Source organism: Osmerus mordax, chromosome 8 (assembly GCF_038355195.1).
Source record: "Osmerus mordax isolate fOsmMor3 chromosome 8, fOsmMor3.pri, whole genome shotgun sequence".
Classification (NCBI taxonomy): Eukaryota; Metazoa; Chordata; class Actinopteri; order Osmeriformes; family Osmeridae; genus Osmerus; species Osmerus mordax.
The window spans coordinates 9,053,399-9,070,090 of record NC_090057.1 but is presented as its reverse complement, the minus strand read 5'-3'; the positions used below and the strand labels follow the sequence as shown (position 1 = coordinate 9,070,090).

General features: G+C 44.8%; 1 protein-coding gene across 1 annotated transcript; it reads right to left on the bottom strand.

Annotated features, from left to right (window-relative positions):
• Positions 1-4,089: 4,089 nt before the first annotated feature.
• Positions 4,090-15,395, bottom strand: clvs2 (clavesin 2). The gene is made up of 5 exons (XM_067241236.1): positions 15,007-15,395; positions 14,379-14,553; positions 7,213-7,323; positions 6,623-6,855; positions 4,090-4,183 (listed from the first exon to the last, which is right to left on the bottom strand). The coding sequence occupies exons 1-5, from the start codon at positions 15,393-15,395 to the stop codon at positions 4,090-4,092; spliced, it is 1,002 nt and encodes a 333-aa protein (XP_067097337.1).
• Between the last annotated feature and the right edge of the window lie 1,297 nt (positions 15,396-16,692).

Below are 16,692 nucleotides of genomic sequence, written 5' to 3'. Positions count from 1 at the left end.
CATCTAATCTGTACAACTCAGGGCGTTTAGGGACAATTATTTTTATTCAAGACTAATTTCAGTGGTGCTGTCTGCCACATTGTTAATCTGGAAACTAAATACTTAAATGCACTGTGATGTGACACAATTTAGAGCTTAATTCTCATTAGGGCCTTATTACAGTAAATAGACTCACACAGCTTTAAGAGGTGTAGGCCTGTGTGCATGTGTGTGTAGGCCTGTGTGCATGTGTGTGCTTGTGTGTGTGTGCATGTGTGTGCTTGGCGAGTCTCTAGGGTCTTCCTTTCGTTATGGTCTGTGTGAGAGATATGGCGCATGGAGGGGTTAGTCACCATGGCATGTGTCACAAGGAAACATGCATTCTGGACCGTCAGCTAGCCAGCCATCCAGGCAACCAGCCAATCAGACATTTAATATGTCCATTCAGTCATCAAGCTTGACAGCGGAATGGTCATCCAGCACTGACCCAGCCATCCAGACAGCCAACCAGGGGGTGAGGCAGACCATATGTGAGCAGCTGAGTCCTGAGGGGGAAAAGATGAAGATGGCTGTTGAATTAACACTGACACCTTCCACCTCTGGCAGACAGTGGGGGCAGCACAGAGATTGAAACCAAAATAAACACACCTAAACAGAGATTGGACTGAGATGGAGATAGATGTGAGAGGGTGCGGAAGGTGTAATATGCAGTCCCATCTCACCAACATGCTGAAGGCCCTTCCCTCCCTCTGACGCACCAGGTGGTTGCCTCACCACATTGCTTACAGGAGTGTGGTTGATGGTAATTCTTAGGAATATGGAACAGGATATGGAGTATCCCCCATCTCTTTTCATGGACACACAGAATCATGTCACATCTGTTCAACCGTTCACAGTGGCCCTCCCAGCCAATCAGACTGCGCCATTGTGATCATGTGGAAAGTGAGGAAGTATTTCTCACTGAATAATGCAGTGAGTCTGGTGGTTTGATGCTGGGTGTGATGACAGTAGAGGGTTGCCAGTGTGTGTGTGTGTGGGTGTGTGCACACTCACTGTGGACATTTGTCCTTTTTCAGCAGTAAGAAAGAGAGTCGGCTGCTGAGGTAGCAAATCATTCTGCCATACTTCATGTTGAACATCTCTCTCTCTCTCTCTCTCTCTCTCTCTCTCTCTCTCTCTCTCTCTACACACACACATGCTGTGGCTCTGAAATCCCAGTCTAGAGGTTCTCCGAGGTCATTTAGCAGACATCCACTGGGTCAGAACCTATCCTGCTCCTAAGCCCAGCTTCCTCACGGCTCCAGGTGTGCGCTTCATCAACACTCGGAGCATGATCCTCTTGCCTTACATTATATCAGATGATTTTTTCCTTTTACAGGCACCACATTTTAGTCACAGTCTACATGAAGTTAATTGGTACTGTGTAATTATGTTGTAATTAACAACCTTAACCAACAGAATTAGATTCAGATAGCAGTGGTATTGGTTGTTTTTGTCTTTACAACATTTCTAACACAGTTTATTGATGATAAACAGTGAGTTCATGGCAAATTATAGTGTGTCAATATTTATTGTGTGTTGCTTGCTCATGTTTGATTTAGGTACGTCGTTTATTTCGTCAAGTTGTCTTTTAAGGACATTTAAACATGTACAGTATAACACCTCTCAACACTTTATGTTCTGAATGGTGTGTAATCAGACTAGCTCTTTGTTTCTACATGTTATATACAATCAAAGTGAAAAACACACAATCAAAAAGCTTAAATAAAGAGCAAGGTGATGCATCCACTTCAACATAATAAATAAATTAACACATAAATTATAACACCCGAAAACATTTTTGTATAAATACAGTTAAGCAAAGACAGTTTTTGTCTTTGATCAGTTTAGGTGGCTTTGGTTGATATGAGAAGACTGGAGGCGTGAAGAACAATCCAAATACTGTTTCATAAAAGCAGATTAAACAGAATGCTGTTACCAGGGTTACCATCAATGAAATCCCAAATCATCGGATCGAGTTAGTGATGGATTAGAGCTCCATTTTAAACTATAAAACATAATAAAATGAAGCTTCTTTGTTTGATCTAATGATGGATGATAACAGAACAAGGATTCAGGTGAATGACACAGCAGAATAGCATCCCTGCTGAGTCAACGGCTGAAGCTGAATCAGCTCCTGAAAACCACAGTGTCAGTGACTGATGCATGTCCTTCACAGAACGCTGATCCCAGATGGACAATCAGAATACCTCAGATTAAACACTAATGGTCAGACCACAGACTACTGTATCTATAGATCTTGACTAGGGTCACACATAAACACAACACCATGTGATGGATGTGGACAGATCCATTGCCACTTCCTTTAGTCTTGACAAGGCTTTTCCTATTTCCTCTTCTTGTCTGTTGAAACACCGTAGTCTCCCCTTGGGGTAAATAAGTACCCTCTGCTACTAAGTCACAGCGTTACATTATGAAGTCCCTAACAGCAGATCCTACAAACGACAGACAGATAGACAGACAGACAGAAAAGCAGGCAGACAGACAGACAGACAGGAGTATAGCCAAAAAGGAATACAGACAGATTGACTAGGTCTGGTAGTATTTTGTTCCTACACTGAGTCACCACTGAACTTGACTGAAGCACATATCCAGTCTCTGTCTCAATCTGAATCACCTGGGTTATAGTCTAGATGTCTGCTGTAGTTGTCCATCTGATTCCCCCAACACTAGCCTTTATGTTCAATTCACCACCAGCATGAAATAAGATATGTTGAAAAATGATGTTTTTATCCTTAAATACTGTAACTGTATCTACTTAATTTTCAAGTAACACCCTTGAGTGTGAAGAGGCGTGCTGACAGAAGGAACATCTGAGAGGACAGACAGAACCATCCTCGGTTCCTGTGGCATCCTCAAATCAAAACACACCTTACACAAGTACACGTTTTTTAGAGAACCACATGACACAAAGACGAAATCCCCTCATAACACTTTCGGAACTGAATTCATATAGAAGATTATTAAACGATTACCAACTGCAAGGGTTAAGTAGAAGCTTGTGGATAGGAAGTTTGTTTAGTTGTTTTACCAATGTAAATGTTCTCAGATTGAATAAGCTGTGAGTGGCACATATTACCGTGTTGTATATATCAAATATTCACCCGCAACAAATGTTTCTACCGTTTGAAAGAACAGAGTGAGAGACCTAACTATGAACATAGAACCACCCAAATGGCTTTGCAAAAGCACATCAAACTCTTCTAGCTTGTTTTTTTTAGTTTTTTAGTTTTTAGTAAAGGGGAGTTTGCTTTAGTTGGGAGAACCCTGAACACCTGCTCTGAATCCAGTTAGCAACACCATCTCCACACCCTTCCTCCCTCCCAGTTTCTATCCTTCCTGTTTGAAGACGAAGCTTGTTATTAAACTAATCCTGAGCTGCGCTTGCAAGATAGAAACATTCTTAAATAGCGTATCGACGCTCCCATCCCATCCCATGCCCCCACCCCCATCATCCCAGTCCCCCCCCCCCCCCCAGCCAAACAGTATCCAGTCCCAATGAAGTAGAATTTCCTCTATTTACCTCCTGTACCTCCCAGTTGTGTGCTACTCCGTCTCTCCCTGCACAGACACACTTCACGAGTAGCAGAACATCCGCAACTCCCATTAGAGGTGACCCTCCCCCAACGTGTCCTCTTTTGAGGACTTCACAATAAAAGAGTAATAACTGTACAGTTCAGAATTGGCACTTGACAATAATAATGACATAACGGATGACCTCAGCGTTTACTGTTGCTGTTCTTTAATCTCCTCTGATCAGGAAAATGCAGTCTTGTCAAGATGGTTGCTCTCTCCAGCTCCTTTATCCAGGTTTCCCGCCTCTCTCCCTCCATGTTTTTGTCTTTGAGGTGTCTGATAGTGCTTGCCTTCACAGTGCCCTCTAATCACAGTCTAAGGGCAAATATTTTCAGAGTGTGCGCGCGTGTGTGTGTGTGTATGCATATATGTGGGTATGCATTTATGTAGGTATGCATCTACTGTATGTGGGTATGTGTGTGTGTGCATATATGTATGTGTGTGTGTGTGTGTTTATGTGTGTATGAGAGCCATTCAGTCCAGAGACAGCAGAGGCTGCATGTTTTCCTCTTCACTCTTGACCTTGTCTGGTCGCTTCAGAACTCCTGGTTCTACCACCGACTGAGACCTGGAGAACATGAAACATGGCTGCTGTTAGAGATGGGCACTGGCCAGGGAACCGACACCAGCTGAACCTCCTCAAACAAGGTTTACTGTCATGGTGGAACATCTGAGGCTGTCTAAAATGAAGTGATTCTCAATCGTCAAACACATTCATTCTGGTAGGACCATAAACAAGATTCAAACCCACATCTGTAAGGATCACCAAAACTGAGAATCATGTTGGGTTAATGTTGTCAGTGAACCAGCTCTCGTACACCAGAAGCCCTGATACTGTGCGTATGAGCTCTACACTGGAAGAGGAGGATGAGGAGGAAGATGAGGAGAAGGGGGGGGATTTGGAAGAGGAGGAAGACAACGAGGAGAAAGATGTGATGGAGGTTGAGGAGAAAGAAGGAGTCGGAGGATGGGAAAGAGGAGCAGATCAAATGGAGTGCAGTAGAACACAGGGCTCCGATCAAGGTCAGTGAAGATTGGTTGTATAAATGCAGCTCAAAAATCCCTTAGCATGAAATGTTGTAGAGACCTTGGGTCATGTCCAATATGCATGCAAAACACTGTAAACACACATACATGCTCACACACACAGACACACAGGCACACACACACATTAAGGCACAAACAGACTATACACAGTGAAACATACATACCCTAACAAGCAGAGAGAGGGTGAAGGGGAGAGAGAATGTGAGGGAGGGGGGAGGAAAGAAAATCATTGAGTGAAACAGAAAGAGAGAAATAGAAACTAAATGATAGCCAGAGGAAAGGAGAGGCACACAGACAAACCAAACCATTATCAAAACCAATCCCATCACACAATGAGAACGCACATTGCCTGATGCACTCAGACCCAAAAGGTTGTTTGATCGGAAAATGTGACTCTGGGACAGTGTGTCTTTAACCTATATGTGATGGATTCCTGTAATAGAAGCCTAAGCTGCTTTGGGGAGCTCGAGCCAGGCTAGCGTTTATCAGACGGGCAGAGATCTAGGGCAGCATGCTCTCCAGTGTCTGCTGTGACAGAGACACAGCACCGTCATAACGGACATAACAGCAGCACAACTACAACCCATAAAGGTGGAATACACACACACACACACAGTTTCACATTTGCAGGAGACCGAGGCCAAAGCTAATAATGTTGAGGTAGTACAGCAGTTCCACTCAGGAGGGTTAAAAACGTCTGTGATTTTGCAGCTCAGATTGATGACAGTCGGAGATGAAGATTAGATTTTTGGACAGCTGGTACCTTTACTTGAAGGCAACGATTATTAAACTGACACACATGCGGGAGTACACCTACACACACACACACACACACACACTGCAAGTGGTCTCCAGTGACGTGTGTGTGCTGTGTTTTAATGATCTAATGTACCATATGAGCCAGTATGGTCTTCCTGACCTTTGGGTCTGCAGGGAGTCTGCAGGGTACTGATCTCAGTGGAGGCCGGAGACGATAGCTCAGACAGCTGTGTGTCTCCTCACATAATACCAGAGCTGCTGGTGAATCACTGGAAGGACACTCTAGCCTGTCTGGTCACTGTACGTCAACTAGACAACCAGGATGATATCATGCAGTAGCAGTATTTTCTAGAACCAGGATAATTATGATACAGTAGCAGTATGTTCTAGATCCAGAATGATATGATGCAGTAGCAGTATGTTCTAGAACCAGGATAATTATGACGGAGTAGCAGTATGTTCTAGAACCAGGATAATTATGATGCAGTAGCAGTATGTTCTAGAACCAGGATGATATGATGCAGTAGCAGTATGTTCTAGAACCAGGATAATTATGACGGAGTAGCAGTATGTTCTAGAACCAGGCTAATTATGACAGAGTAGCAGTATGTTCTAGAACCAGGATGATATGATACAGTAGCAGTATGTTCTAGAACCAGGATGATATGATGCAGTAGCAGTACGTTCGAGCAGGTCTGTCTCAGACTCTCACTCATACAGCAGGTCTGGCGCCCACGGCCACAGATATCACTCCATCACATTTCCTCACGCTCTATAAAGTAGAGCGTTCTCAAGCTGCACTCAGTGACTGCCGATCAGGGTGCACACATGTGCGTGCCCACACACACAGACCACAGACACACTCATTGAGCAAAAACATGTCATCAGCTATGTTGCTTAACGCTCATTTCATGACCCAGTAAATCCAGACAGCCTTCCCCGAAGAAAGACACTGAGACAATGGACTCTTGAAACACACACACACAATCATTTCTACATGCCTAATTTGTCGGATCAGAGAAAAATCTGTGTCACATACATTTACAGCAACTGTTATGGAGGCGGTTCAGTGAAACTCACTAGTATGATTTCCCTGCAGACAGAGACACACACCCAACTCATAATCCGGGCTTTAGTTCGGCGGCCTAGTTTGAACACATGAACATCCAAACCAGCCCAGTTTGAAGCCTAGCCATCCTACCTCTTCATGGTCTTGGGGGAGAGGTCCTTCTCCAGGTCTCTCTCCAGGTCCTGGGCTGACAGGGTGTAGGACTCGGGGCAGTAGTCTGTGTCCTCGTCGTAGGCATGCTCCAGCAGCGTGCGTGCCCACGTGCCCATGTCATAGGGAGGCAGCATGCCCCCCAACTCCGAGGGCAGGATCTCAGGGTGGATGAGCTGGTGGAGGCTGTTCAGGTTGTTTCCATGCATGAAGATCTGGGAGGTAGGGACAACACAGGAAGTGTCGATGAGAGGACAGGGATGTGATCGTGGAGGGTTGTTCAAATGCATCGATGGCAATGATGTGATAGGTACACAGAGGTTAAAGGTTGTCTATTCCGATGAGAGGATGTATCACTAGGGGTGTGGGTGACTTGTCCCACTCATTTTTAGATCATGTCTTTGTTCCTCTCAATGTTTCAAACAGTCAAGGAAAACCTAACCCTAAATGAACAGCCTTAAACCCCTCATTCTGAATTAACCGTAAAGGAACACCCTCCAAACGTTTCACCCAATTAACGACATCCAAACATTTCCCCCTAACGCGAACTGTACACGCTACAACCTTCTCACCCGTTTTCTCGTCTTGTCCTTGAGGAAGGGTCGTATGACAGTGTACAGGGCATGGATGTACCACGGCTGGTTCACAAAATGGATGCCACCGAACCTGGCTGGGAAGCTGTCCTGGAGAGATGAAGAAATAAACAACAATAAAAACAAATGCATCACTATCCACCATTCATCCGTGTTTCCACAATACACCAATCACTGGGCACATAATAGTAACATAGTTACAGTATGTAATAAACTAAACAACCATTATTTGTGCTTCACCAGGTAGAGTAGAGTATAACAGCAGAGCAGAGCAGGGGCATTACTATTCAGTGGATAGTTCTATTATAACCTCAAATGCCTAAGTCATACTTTGACCGGAGTGCAACAGACGCTGGGATTATAGTGTGACATAACAGGTCTGTCTGATGATGATGAGCCAAACAACATTTATGTAAAACATTAATCTGAGTTAGGATGGGACAAGATACTGTCTGCAACACCCCAATCTCACAATGCACCATGGTAAGAGTCTGGGTATTGTAGACACACACTATTGACAGAGAACAGGCCTTCAAATGCAAGAGGAAACATGAACATTGAAGGACAAATAATCCTCCAACACTGACACCATTTTAACAGCAGTAGTCAATAAACAAGAATGTCTTTCTATGTGAACAATAAAACCAATTTTAGGACCCCGCAGGATACCACTTCTAGCTAGAAACTCATTTATAACAACAGATAATGACAAAGTGCTCCAGTGTTAAGTTATTGAAGTATTCAATCTCCTTTTCCTGACATCAAAAAGGTTTTAGACTTCCACTAGGATTCCTCATCGTTTTTGGTTATTAGTTAATAAACGCATTTAATACTGCTTTGGGTTCCTTGCAGCGTTTCAAATCACTCCACACACATCGCTTCAGTTTGTAATCTGTATTCATCAGGTGATGCGTTTAAGATCACAGACATGACAGATTCTTAGCAGAAGAGGTTTAGACTTCCGTTCCTAAAGGAGAAGGCCTCCCATGGTGATTTCTTCATTAACGTGCTACGCTCCACCTCTCCACCCAGCAGGGCACAGCTCCCTCTCTGTATATGGCAATCAACTCCTCTACATAACCAGAGAGCAGAGCAAATGCCAGCAGTGCTCTCTTTATCATCTGTAAGTCGAGGCAGCCAAAGAAACTCCCTCCCAGTTAGCAGTGGATGCCCGTCTGCAAGGTTCTACACCTGTTCAATTGAACCTTCAGTTTATGTGTTTGTCCCCTCCGACCCTAAGGAGTGTTTGAATGCTGTGTCGTGGCGAGGCTGTGTGGATCACACCTGGGACAGTCGGATGGAAACCTAGTTTAACATTGATGCGACAAACTTGCCTGGAACAAGTTTGTTTAACCAACTAGCTACTTGGTTGCTGAAACCAAGACAACCCCATTCCTCTCCTAACATTCAGTTTGTTTCAGTCTTTCCACTTCCATTGTAATAGATGAGCAAATAAAGCCCATCAAGACATTACTGGGGGAAAAAACATACCAATAACCATACATAACCAAATAGGCCCAGGTTCAAGGAGAGTCCATGGTGGGCAGCACAGTCGCCGGGCAGATTTGTGTCTGTTTTTCTGTCTGTGTAGCACTGTGGACCAGAGACGGATAGCGCCACGAAACCCAATGAAGCCCTTTCCTGTCCACTCCCCTCAGTGAACACACTAACACACAGACTGGCAGAGCCCCAGCACTGGGAGATTAACAGCCACAGTTTGCTACATGTCACTGTGAGAATATGTGTGTCGTTGTGAGTGTTTGTGTGTCACTGTGTGTCTATGGGTCACTGTGTGTCTATGTGTGTGTCACTGGGTGTATGTCTGTGTGTGTCTGTGTACTCTACTGTGTGTCTCCTCACAAGGACACTCTGATAAATGCTGATGACACCACTTGTGTGTAAGTTTACAACCCCCCCCCAAATATTCTTTTTACCCTCTGATAAGATGTGACGTTTGAACTCTACTGAGTATGAACAAGCACACAAGGAGGGGCTTGTTTAGATGTCAAATAAACTTGGGGTGTAGGGTTTGGATTGAATCTGGCACATTCATTCATGAATATAAAGATCAAGGACGTAGTGATCTTGAGGTATCTGTGTAGTCTACATCAAGGATGTAAAGCTGTTATTGGACTTTTTTACTACCACTGTCAACTGATGTTACAGATGCTGACAGGAGTCTTGTTTGAATCTCTCTCTCCTTCCCTTGCTCTCTCTCCTTCGCTCTCTCTATATCTGTCTCTTGCTCTCTCTCTCTTTCCCACTAAAACTCCCATTTTCTCTCTCTACCGTCTCTCTCTTTTCTCTTCCCTCTATTTACAGGGCTTTTTTTTGCTCGTAGTCGTGACTCCGAGTTTGTAAACCCTGTCCTGCTCCTGTCACAAGTCATTGGCAAAGCATGAGTGAACTCATCCCGTGGTAGAAAAAAGGGAGAGAAAGAGAAAAAGAGAAAAACATCAATTTAGTAGAGACCCTTTAAAAAACGAGACAGAAAGAACCCATAGCCTGCAGTGAAGAATGTGCTTTATGATCATCCCCCACTGTGATAGGGTCCGCTAATACAGGAAGTACAAAACACATACACAAAGATACACAACAGTGTAGTGAGGTCAGCAAGACCACACAGAGCCAACATCTTGCCACAAAAGTGGCAAGATGCTTAAAAGTGATTCAATCACATCAGACAAACCTAATCAGCCCTCGTGACACCCTCAGTATGCTGATTACCCACCAAACGGAAATGCAAAGGAACCATAGAATTGGGGGGGGCCTCCCCAATCTACCTAATCAGCCCTCCTGCTAGCTTGCAAGCTTCAAAGGGCCTGCTTGAGACAACACGTCTCCAGCAACCATTTGCTATCCGTTTCGGCGGCGATTTGAACAAAGAACATACCTTGATCAGAACTTCTGAGGAAAGTTCTTGAGACTTCACCTTTACCACAAAAGTACAAGGTGTAGAATTATGAGAGGGATATTTGTGTCATGTTTGTTACTTAGTTTTAATGTTGTGTTCACTGAAATCTTGATTCTAGTAACAACTCCTTCTTCCTGAAAGATAACCATGTCATTTTTGGTATCTACACGAAGCTATCATAATAAAACAATCATTCAACTATATTTTGTAACTGTACCAAGATGTCCAGAACAATATTTGAACAATCTTATGAACCAGCCAGAGATCAGATCACACCTTTGGAAGGTGTGAAGGAAGGAGGGGGAAGTTGAGAACCCAGCTTTCCCCAATCAACGTCTGACCCAGACAGGCCTGCCCTCAAACTCTGAACTGTATAAAGCCCTAAGATGACCATCAATCTCTGACTCCAGCGAAACCGACCATGGCATGAACGCCATTAGGATTGGCGTTCCAAGGACGTCGCCAAGCTTCTCCTGAGATTCAACTTTATAGTGATCGCGACACTATCTGGACGTTTCAACAGAAGAACTAAAACGCAATTTTAATGCGACTTCACTGAGATCACGCAGACTCAGTCACATGACCCAGCGCAGCCGCGCTTTGACTTCAGATTCTTCAAATGGACCTTTGGCGCAAACCGCCCTCAACCTCATTGATCAACCCCTGATTCATTCCTAAAGATGAGACTGATTATTACATATTAAATATCGGATTCCCTAATGTCCTAAACCAATATTAGGGTGGTGCCCCGAGACTTTATGATAAATAAAGTATTTCTATCTTTAAACGAGCAAACCCTGCTACAACAGGAACTAGCCAGCGGCAGAAACAAGACAGAATCTTAGTCCCATACCATCACACACACAGAACCTTGGTCCCATACCATCACACACACAGAACCTTAGTCCCATACCATCACACACACACAGAACCAGACCCTGTTCTGTACCAATGAATAACAATATTATCATTCATATCATATCAAGTGCAACAGTCTTCTACAGTATAGTACATACTATAGTAACCATGGTGATAGCAATAGGGCTTAAGAAAAATGAGGGATGACAACTGCCAGACCTCGCTCTCAGACCAGCTCAACCGGATTGGCTAAACTTTTCTTACAAGCCAATCAAAGTTACAGGCCAATCAAGTCAGTTCTTCAGTTTTTCAGTTATCAGTTATTCACGCAGCCAGTCAGTCAACCTGCCCTTGTGACTTGCATGAAAGGCTCTAAAACCCTCTTACAAACTACTTCTTTTACAGGCTTCTATGGGACCCTGAATCACCTCACCCTGAATCACCTTACCCTAAATCACCTTACCCTGAATCACCTCACCCTGAATCACCTCACCCTAAATCACCTCGCCCTGAATCACCTCCCCCTAAATCACCTCACCCTAAATCACCTCACCCTAAATCACCTCGGCCTGAATCACCTCCCCCTAAATCACCTCACCCTAAATCACCTCACCCTGAATCACCTCCCCCAAAATCACCTCCCCCTGAAACACCTCACTCAGAAACACCTCACTCTGAAACACCTCACCCTGAATCGCCTAACCCATTAAAACGTCCCCAGAAGAGTCTTACTCATTTCAGCATCTGCTGAGACTCATAAATCTACTCATGCCTCGATGTATCTTGTGAATGGACGGCTAGCTAGCGTCTTCCCAACTACACACCTACAGACACATACCCCCAAAAACTTGTGAGTGCAGCATGAATACTTTATGGTGTGCTCAAAAGATAAGGTCTAAAGATAGCTGGCTCCAGCACAATCCTCCTCTCTCACGTCCCCAATTACCCTTGTGACAGACTCACCATTAACACTGATGAGGATTTTGTCACAGTGAATCTGGTTGCACAAGAGCATTTGAATAATGTGTCACCATCTCAAATGATTATTACCCATGATTGATTGACCCCAGTGATAATGGGTTTTAAGCCATCCACTCAGAAGATATGAATTTGAATGAGTTATGTAAGGAAATATGACTACAGGGCAGAAACCAAAATATTCCAAAATAATTTTCAACTGAAACAAAGACATTGCAAACAAAAATACATAGAGCACGCGAATATCATGAGTCTTCCTATATATATTTCCCCAGCAGATCTCTCTCCCTCCCCTGGCCTGTGTTAAGCCAACACACTCTGTCCTCCTCTAGCCAGGCTCTCAGAGAGAGAGAGAGAGAGAGAGAGAGAGAGAGAGAGAGAGAGAGAGAGAGAGAGAGAGAGAGAGAGAGAGAGAGAGAGAGAGAGAGAGAGAGAGAGAGAGAGAGAGAGAGAGAGAGGCAGACGTGCGTTTCTCCCTTCGAGAGCAGCCCATCTGGAGAGAGAGGAGCATAGCATGGTGGTCGGACAGGTTGCCACGGAAACTCAGCGTGGGGTGGGATGGAAGAGGCGGGGCGGTGGTGGGTGGGTGGGTTTTGGTGGGGGCTGGACGAGTTGTGATTGGCTGCCAAACATTCTGTATTTCTTTAGACTAAAGAGGGACAAAAGACAAGTCAGACAAAGGGGGGATGGGGGGAGGAGAGAACGAAAGATGGGGGAGGAGAGAGAGAGATGGGGGAGGAGAGAGAGAGAGATGGGGGAGGAGAGAGAGAGATGGGGAAAGTGATCAAGACATGGGGGAGGAGAGGACCATGGTGTGTGGAGAAAAGAGAGATGGGGAGGAGAGAGAGAAATGGCAAGTGGAGAGAGGGATGAGGAAAGAGATAAAAAGATGAGAAGCAAGCGAGAGAGCGAGAGAGCGAGAGAGAGAGAGAGAGAGAGAGAGAGAGAGAGAGAGAGAGAGAGAGAGAGAGAGAGAGAGAGAGAGAGAGAGAGAGAGAGAGAGAGAATATAGATAGGGAACAAAAAGAAAGGCAGAAACGGGAGCAGGGGGGAAAGAAAAAATTTACAGGTGAGATGAAGAAGGGGCAAAAAGATTTATTCTCAACAAAGCATTGTTTGAGGAGACCAATGAAAGCATCATCTGCTACCACCAAGCTTTTGTTTCCTTGTATTGATTTGCCAGGAATACACACACACATAACAGTCCTGGTTCATCTCTATCATCTATCAGTACCTACTAGATACACCGTGAACTGATGTGGTGAATTTTTGCCCTATGAATTTACTATCAACGACTACAACAAGTCTGTTTGACAGTTGCAACCTATAGTAAGCCTGTAGCACCGTTTAAACACACATAAACCTGTGAGGAAACAAAATCCCTCCTGGCCTCACAGAGGTGGTTCAGAGAATTAGTGAATATATTTTGGAGTGAATCTCCATTTTCCCCTGTAAGTCTCTGAGTCCTGTGTAATCTGCTGGGATCTGTGCAGGATGGGAGCTCAGAGCTGTTGTTAGCCAAGGTGTGAAATGGCAAGACATCCCAGCTCAAGTGTATCATGGTAGTTGTGAGTGAGACGCCCACCAGCCACAACAAGCCAAGGAAATGATAAACCGACTGAGAAGAGATGCTGTGGAGCCCACACACACAGGCATTCACACACACACACACACACACATATGCAGACACACACAAATGCCCAGACTCACTCATGCACCACGGAGGCACACACACATTCAAGCACTCTTACAGACACACACTACCGTCGCACAATACAACATCAATCTGTTGATTCTGTCCTTGATCTAATCATCAACAAAATATTTTTGCTAGTGTTTGTTTACATCTTCCTACCCCATGGCTTCGAGAGCCCCAGAGTGTGTGTGAATAATAGCTCTCATCCATTATTCACACTCTAATCTGTGTCTGGAGAGCCAGGAGAGTGTGCTATGACCTCATACTGGCCTCACATTGAAGCAGACCTAAAGGTCAACAGGGCTGCACGTATCATCCACGTATGGAGCTGCAGACACTGCACGTCAAACATAACGCTGGCAGCTGTTTCTGGCAGTTTCTGATGTGATGTGTTCTCTCACCGAAACTAGACCCAAAACTAAGACATGCCGTAGATTGAAACGTGAACGAAAGGGGCCTGTGCTCAAGGGCGACCGTGTTCTAAGGGACAGTGTTCGGGGGGACAGTGTTCTACAGAGACCATGTTTAGGGGGACAGTGTTCTAAGGGGACAGTGTTCTAGGGTGGAAGGGTTCTAGCATGACAGTGTTCTGGGGTGTAGTGCAACAGGACCACAGACATTCAGTAGACTTACTTTATCTGACAGACCGTTCAAAAACTTCTGGAGCACCTGAAATGCATAATAGAATCTCTGAATTACCTGTAGTCCCTCTATGGCCAACCTCAGCATACTGGGGGTGAGCTTGGAGGCCTGTTTGAAGGTGAAGTTGCTCCAGTCAATGATCAGGACGAAGCCGTTGACCTGCAGCTCTGGGTCCTCTATCATGGACTCCAGGGACAGCAGGATGGCTCTCAGGATGTCCACAAATGTGTACCTGCCAGAGGAGGAGATGACGTGAGGAGAATGTCCTGGTACCGATTTGTGGAAGGATGAGATGGAGGACTATAGAGGGAGGAGGTGGAGGGCTCGAAAAAGCAACACGAAACCCAGAAACAGTAGGACTTTAAAAGAGAGAAACCGAGAGACAGAGAGAGAAAGAGACAGAGATGTATTTTGTACATTAGGGTACATAATGATTTTATTGTGTAAATCCATTAAGAGAATCACTAACTCAGGTCCGTAAAGAACACCAGAGAAGGATATACAGACATGTTCAAACTGAAAATAATCTTTAGTTGGGTATTTAGTTCAAGGCAAGTCTCTGTTATGCCAGGGAACGTTTGGGGACAGAAGTTCACATAAGTTAACTTAAAAGCAGACCGTGTTTCATTGTGTTATATCCAATGTTTAGAACATCTATCCTGCAGTGTGAGCCAAACAAACCTACCTGCTCTGGTCCCAATTCGCCGCGAACAAAACGAGTATTTTTCTTCCGAATCTGTCCAAGTTCGATAACACTCCTGGAAACCCGTCTTTGAGAGCCTGCTTGATGCCTGGGTCGGTCGGTTTGAGGTTTTTAAACATATCCAAGTTCTGCTGCCGGTACTCAAAGTACTGAGCCAACAACCGAAACGCCTCGAAATGGTTAAACTTCCGTGCTCTGAGAAACCGTAGGATAAAAGGATCATCTGTCCTGAGGAAGCCAATATCTGGACGAGTGATGATCATGTCCCTTACTTCCTGTATGTCCTGGTGGAGAGTGTCTGGATTCTCTTTCAGCTCCACCTTGGCTTTCTCCAGGGTTTCTGGGGACAAGCCAGCCTGCAAGTGAGTCATCGTTCCTGTAACAACTGCTACAACCAAAAGAACACAAATGGGAGGTAAAATGGTAACGATAAAAATGCTACCGAAGAGGAAGCCGTCAACTATGACTGCGTCACGCAGAGTAGCCTGCTCTAGATCTTTAGAGTTCCTTTGAAGATTTCTAATGACAACCGGTATTCGGGGGCCTGCGATGCTCGGTGCTACCCAAGCTCTTATTCACTTTCTGGGCAGCGCCATTCCACCTGTATGTAGCATTTGACTTGAACTTTCCACTCGTCCGTCGGCATTCTGATAATTTTGTTCTCCCTAGCAAATCTAACAACAACCTTTGTTGATTTTTTTAAACTGACTCTCCAAGCAACATGCTATCACAGGCTCAGCTTCCAATTGCTTCCAGCCTGTCGGTTGTCTTGGTAGCCCAACCTCACCAAACAGCCGCTATACCATCCACCCCCACCCCTATATACTATTATGTCTACAATTACAACGAAAACATGTCACTATCCTACATTAAGCAGTCAGGCAATGCGGCACCCTGCAGCAAGTTCGAACAGAACTCTCCTGTCTAAACGCATCTCAATTTGCGATGGTGCTGGCACAGTTTCCCAGAAATGGGTTGAAATTTAAAGTCTGAAGGCGGTATAATATTCCGTCGACATCCTTACTCCATTCTGAGAGTCTATTTCCATCCTGTGGTTTTCAGTGGAAATACTGGAAAAAGATATTGGCCCAGGTCCGCGTCCCGTTTGTTCTGTGCGTCCCGCTGCTCCGGTTCCGTGGCGGATGGTTTACGTCAGTGCTGCTGCTGTTTCCGTTTTGTTGCTGGTGAAAGTGACTAAAATCCATCGCTCCGGTGATCCAGTCAGTCTGGCCGTCATCACATGCATGGCGGAGGAGGAGGAAAGAGAGAGGCTGAGTAAGGGAGGAGGGGAGTCTCACCCGATCTTTATTCATTGCATCCCAACACCTGCTATTTCTCTCTCTCTCTCTCTCTCTCTCTCTCTCTCTCTCTCTCTCTCTCTCTCTCTCTCTCTCTCTCTCTCTCTCTCTCTCTCTCTCTCTCTCTCTCTCTCTCTCTGACACGTATCCACTCTGTTGATTCATCTTCTATCATCATATTCCGAGCAAACACAACACACCAGAGCTCCTTATAGGCGCACTCACTACAAAGAAGATGTGAAGTTGACATACCTTTGAGGCCAACCGTAGTTCTTACCTCCTTACCGTTGTTAGCTCTGCATGACATTCTTTATAAATCAACATAACGAAACTGTTATCAGATCCTTTAGAAAACATGTATCCAACCGTA

What these genes read in the sequence shown, in the direction of transcription:
- clvs2 (XM_067241236.1), bottom strand. Translation starts at nt 15,395, where the DNA reads ATGACTCACTTGCAGGCTGGCTTGTCCCCAGAAACCCTGGAGAAAGCC. An exon ending in GCGAATTGGGACCAGAGCAG is followed by an intron (nt 14,554 to 15,006) that starts GTAGGTTTGTTT and finishes CTCCTCTGGCAG; the next exon opens with GTACACATTTGTGGACATCC. An exon ending in AGGACAAGACGAGAAAACGG is followed by an intron (nt 6,856 to 7,212) that starts GTGAGAAGGTTG and finishes CCTACCTCCCAG; the next exon opens with ATCTTCATGCATGGAAACAA.